We start from the raw sequence: 5,679 nt of genomic DNA on the forward strand, positions 1-5,679 counted from the left end.
ATTTATACATGCACTTCAGTTAACAGGATCACAGCACTTGGTGGGGGGAATGAATCCTCTGCTGGTATAAACTGGCATTGCTCCATTCAAGTCAGGGGAGGAGCACATCAGCTGAGGACCTGGTCTGGGTGGGCATTCCTTTGATGGGCAGATTTGGGCTTGGGGTTGGCAGGGGTGGGTCACAGGAAGGCTTTCAAAGAGGGTTTCATTTCACCTCAGGGCAAAACAAAAACAGGAAAGAAAAATACTGCGCTCTTGTTATACTGTTAGAGTAATAGTTCCTTAGGCACTTTCTTTAGGCTTTAAAACATAGCGCATGGTCAACAAAAGCAAACAATACTATGTACATATATGTAAAAAGTGTTATAAATAGGTTTTTTAAACCATAGATACTATATACATCTTCAATTAACAAGTAACCATTTGTTTATTTCCTTTGTTTTTTTGTTTTTGTTTTTTGTGTTGGGGGGGTGCTCGGGTTTTCTTTTTTGGTTAATTTTTTTTTCTGTTTTCTCGTCTATTTTTCCCCGCCTCTATCCCCTCCATGGATGTCACGAGTGCCCCTGTCTTGGCCACCTCGCCTCGAGCTTCATTATTCGCGCTTCCTTAAGATGATGTAGATCACTCCGCTGATGGCGGCCAATGGGAAGGCCACCCAAGCCAGGATGTAGGCAAAGCCGAAGGAGATGTCATCTGAGGGTATCTGCCACTCCGTGTATCTCACTGTGAAGATGGCTGCACCGCTCATCACACATAGCCCTGGATCAGGGGAAGCAAACATGGAACAAGGGTGAGTGATGTCGTGCTGAGAACACGGGCCTGTGCATTTCAAGAACTGGGTTTACATCCTCATCAGGGAGGTCTGAAAGGACAAAGCTGAGCAGCACCAATAAAACTCTTAAACTGCAGCAGAGGAAATTTAGGTTGGAGATTAGGAAGACATTTCTGACTATGAGGATAGTTGAGTAGAGGGATAAGCTGCCTAGAGAAGTTGTGAAATCTGTATCCCTGGATATTTTCAAGAGCAGGTTAGACAGACAATACTTGGCTGGGATGGTTTAGTTAGGGATGATCCTGCCTTGAGTCCTACTTTCCTACAATCTAAAACCTTGTTCTACCTTGCACCACAACCAGAAACCTGATACAAAATCTTAGGTGTATGGGAATACAGATGGAAAAACCTGCTGGGGAGTAAAGAATGATCAAATCATGTGCATCTACGGTCCATGATAGCTAGAGAGATGAAGAACCTTTCGGACTGATTCAAAGATACTGTATACACTAAGTTTTAGCAGCTAAAATACAAGTTTCATGAACAGGTCTCGTGTGAGGAATTCAGAGTTACATTAGTTTGTGCTGAGCTCTGCAGTGCTGCAGCTAGACGGGTACAGGGACATGAGTCAGCTAATTTAAAGCTTCTGTGTCTGCAGTGCAGACAAACCCTCAGATCTCATCCCTGGGGAATTCAGAGCTTGCGTCCATTTCTCTGACACAGCAGAAGCTTGGGCTCATTTATGAATGCCCCAGGCCATGTGTTAGGTACAGGCACAAAACTTCCAGCAGTCATTTTACAGCTACAGGTATGACCCGGAGGACCATTCTGCCTATGAAATCCAAGCACACATCTGCCAAAGCTTTTTTTAAAAAATGAAAAGGAAAGATGAAGGTGTTAGGCTAAGTACTTTCCAGATTTAAAGTACCAAATGCTGTACCAAGTTTTAAACTGCCAGGTAACTGCTATTTCTAGCACTTATGCAGTTTGGAGTCCACGCCACTTGGATTTCCTTGAACTCTCCAGCTGAGTTGCACCACAGCTGTGTAAGTGTCCAGGGGGAACAGAATTGCCCAAGTACACACATAATGCTGGGTAAGTCCCAAAACTTTTGACCATAAAAACCATGACTGGTGGGTCTTTTAGCACAGTTGCCTAGTGGTTAGGACACTTGCCCAAGCAGAGACTTAAATTCTAGACACTCCCTCACCCAAAGGGGATTTGAACCTGCCTCTCCTACTTATTGAAGTGCTTCAATTACCAAGACATGGGCTAGGTCAGTGGTGTCCAACCTGCAGCATAAGTGCCACAACAACTTGGCAGGCTCTGTGTTGCATACAGCAGATCAGGAAAGGGACAGGCAGCGTAGCAGCCAATAGGCTAGAGAGCAGTAAGGAGAGCAGGAGATCAGGCAGGAAGCAGAGAGCAGAGGAGGAGATAGGGCCGGGAGCACAGAGTAGGGAACAAGAAAGAGCATCAGAATCAGCAGAGGAAGGAGTTCAGAGTAGCACCCAGGGTGGGTGCAGGGCTCACTTGTGGTGTGCCTGCCAGAAAGGTTAGTTCTGCCTGGGCACTGCCCACAGCTCTCTCCAGTCCTCCTCCTGATGTTGCTCTACTGTCGCATACATTTACTTTTCATTGGATAAAGTAGATAACCAGAACAGGGACAGCTTGTGCCATACTGGGGACAGGGGCCAAACTAAGGCCGAGGACCCTTCCATTCCAAGGTAATAACCGTCATATTGAGCCACCCTCCCTCTGAAATATTTTTCTCCTCCTGACTGCCCAGTAAGCCTGCTTCAAGAGCAGGGCTGGACATGCTCTGGGCAATGTCTCATGCTTGGCCTAGTGATTGAAGCATTTTGTTTGCAAGTAAGAGAACTAGGTTCATATGCTCTGTAGGCAAGTGGGGTCTAAATCCTGGATCTGTTGCTCCCTAACTAAGTTTCCTAACCACTAGACTACTGAACTGAAAGTTGGAAGGGCCCTGCTCTATCAAACACCTATCATGGATTTTCTACAACTGAAGTTTCAGCAGTAACCATGTAACTGGGCACTTGTGTGGCTATAGCACAGCCGATTGAGCATGCTCAGCACGGAAACAGAGGATGTGGAATCAAACAGTGCACAAGTGCCTACATAAGTGCCAATGAGGCACGTGGGGTGAAAAAAGATTTAGTCCACAGTGTCAGTGCCACCCTTAGGACATTCCTTTAATGATAAGGCATTCCCTTCCCTTCTCTTTATTCTGCGTGCATTGTATCCGCTCCCTAGCTTCCCCAAGCCTCAGCTTGGGACCTCTGCACGGCACTTCTGGGAAACGATCTGCTAGACAGTGGGGGCATCGACGCACGCACTTTACTGAGGAGCTCACTAATTATCTCTGCAGTAAAGCATCTCTGTCTACATGAGCGGCACTATTAGGCTGGAGTAATTAACTGGAGTAACTAACTCCTCTGAGGGGTAGTACGCAAGTACTATACTATGGTGGAGTTATTTACTCATAGTTGGTAGGGTCGGAAGAGACCTGAGCAGATCATCAAGTCCAACCCCCTGCCATGGGCAGGAAAGAGTACGGGGGCCAAACGACCCTGGCAAGGTGTCTGTCTAGCCTCCTTTTAAAGACCCCCAGGGTAGGAGCGAGCACCACTTCCCTCGGAAGTTGGTTCCAGATCCTAGTCGGCCTGACTGTGAAGTAGTGCCTCCTGATATCCAGCTTGAATCTACTCTCGGTCAACTTATGGCCGTTATTCCTTGTTACTCCCAGTAGTGCTCGGGGGAACAGGGACTCTCCCATTGCCTGCTGGTCTCCCTTGGCCAGTTTGTAGATGGCCACCAGATCCCCTCTCAGCCTTCTCTTGTGGAGGCTGAACAGGTTTGGGTCTCATAGCCTCTCCTTGTACGGCCTGCCCTGCTGCCCCCTGATCATGCAAGTGGCCCTCCTCTGGACCCTCTCCATGTTGTCCACATCCCTCCTGAAGTGTGGCGCCCAGAACTGGACACAGTACTCCAACTGCGGCCTGACCAATGTCGCATAGGTGGGGAGGATCACCTCCCTGGACCTGCTCAAGATGCATCTGTAGATGCATGACAAGGTGCGGTTAGCTTTCCTGACCGTGTCCCCATATTGACGGCCCATGCTTGTCTTGGAGTCAATAATGACTCCAAGATCCTTTTCGGCCTCTGTGCTGATGAGAAGGGAGTTCCCCAGCCTGTAGGTCTGCTGCTGGTTCTTCCTCCCCAGGTGCAGCACCTTGCACTTGTCAGTATTGAATCCCATCTTGTTCTCATCCGCCCACCCCTGTAACCTGTCCAGACCCAATTCAAGCCTGTTCCTCCCTTCTAGCGTGCCCACTTCTCCCCACATCTTAGTGTCATCTCCGAATTTGAACAAGGTGCTTTTCACCCCCTTGTCCAAGTCACCGATGAAGATGTTGTACCGTGCGGGCCCGAGGACCAAGCCCTGGGGAACCCCGCTGCACACATCCCTCCAGGCTGAAAATGACCCGTCCACCACCACTCTCTGGATGTGGCTCTCCAGCCAATTTGTGACCCATCTGACTGTGTAGGCATCGACACCACAATCTCCTAATTTTTTAACAAGAATAGGGTGAGAGACAGTGTCGAAGGCCTTCCTAAAGTCCAGAAAAACTAAGTCCACCGCGACACCTGCGTCCAAGGATTTTGTGACCTGGTCATAGAAGGCCACCAGGTTGGTCTGACAGGACCTGCCTCTAATGAACCCGTGTTGGTTTCCCCTAAGCATAATCTTCCCTGCTGGCCCCTCGCAGATGTGCTCCTGGATAATTTTCTCAAAGAGCTTCCCCAGGACCGAGGTAAGACTAACAGGCCTATAATTTCCTGGGTCTTCCTTCCTCCCTTTTTTGAAAATGGGGACGGGACTACATTGGCCCTTTTCCAGTCCTCTGGCACCTCGCCAGAGCACCATGAGTGCTCGTAAGGCCATGCCAGGGGTCCCACAATGACCTCTACTAATTCCCTCAGCACTCTGGGGTGGAGATACTTTACCCCAATGCACGTGTAGATAGTGACTGGGGCTAGCTGGGACTGCTTGCCAGCTAGCCCTGCACTATAGTGCCCAACCACAGCCTCCACAGCATGTTGAGCCGGGGCAGAGCAGCTTCGGGCTAGCAGGCTGACCCCCCGTGCCCCCTGTCATTTGGGGCTGCATCGCCCTGGCTCATCATACTTCAGTCCCAAGCACATGTATAAATGTACAAATTGTGCCAGAGTTTATTCAGGTGCACTAATTGCACATGTAGATCTGCCCAATATCAACAGTATCCACTCTAGCACTGTACCAAAAAATATCAGCCTCCAACGTTACAAAGCTTTTGCACAAAGCCACCACTATTTCCCACTGAAAACAAGGTTTTTTAGTTGATCCCAGCAATTCTATTATATGTTCACTGTGCCATCATTGGAGCTAACTCTGTTCCAAATCTCTCGGACAGACCTTGGGACCACCTACATCTAACCACAGTGATATTTGAGCTGCTATTTTGCTTTACACTGTCCCTTTGTTCAAATAAAGTGCAGAAGTGGGAATATGTTTAATTAACAAGCTGCTGCTGCAGTTTCCATTTTCTGAGCAGACACGAGAACTCCTACTGCATTAGCCCATGCAGAAAAAGCAAAACAATTGTCTCTTGACACTGGCAAGATAGAAAACAGGCTTGAATCTATGCTAAAGTCACCTACAGATAACTCGAAACACAGCAGCAATTGTCCTTTTTGGGAATGTGGTTGCATAGAACACATGCTAATGACTATTTCCACTGCAGACACAGGAAGGACCGTAGCATAACTGATTCTGAATATGGGAATATGCTCAAAGGGTAAAGCTCACGGTGAGCAGTCAAGGGTGCCAGGGTTTTTTTCCTGCT

General features: G+C 48.2%; 1 protein-coding gene across 1 annotated transcript in view; it reads right to left on the reverse strand.

Annotated features, from left to right (window-relative positions):
* Positions 1 to 408: 408 nt before the first annotated feature.
* The window catches only part of PMP22 (peripheral myelin protein 22), a 32,161-nt gene continuing 26,890 nt past the window's right edge, over positions 409 to 5,679 (reverse strand). Inside the window, exon 4 of the mRNA XM_006030079.3 lies at positions 409 to 759. Within this exon, the coding sequence (XP_006030141.1) occupies positions 593 to 759 (167 nt within the window). The 3' untranslated portion in view covers positions 409 to 592. The remainder of the gene's footprint in view (positions 760 to 5,679) is intronic.

This window comes from Alligator sinensis, unplaced genomic scaffold, assembly GCF_000455745.1.
Source record: "Alligator sinensis unplaced genomic scaffold, ASM45574v1 scaffold584_1, whole genome shotgun sequence".
NCBI classification, from domain to species: domain Eukaryota; kingdom Metazoa; phylum Chordata; order Crocodylia; family Alligatoridae; genus Alligator; species Alligator sinensis.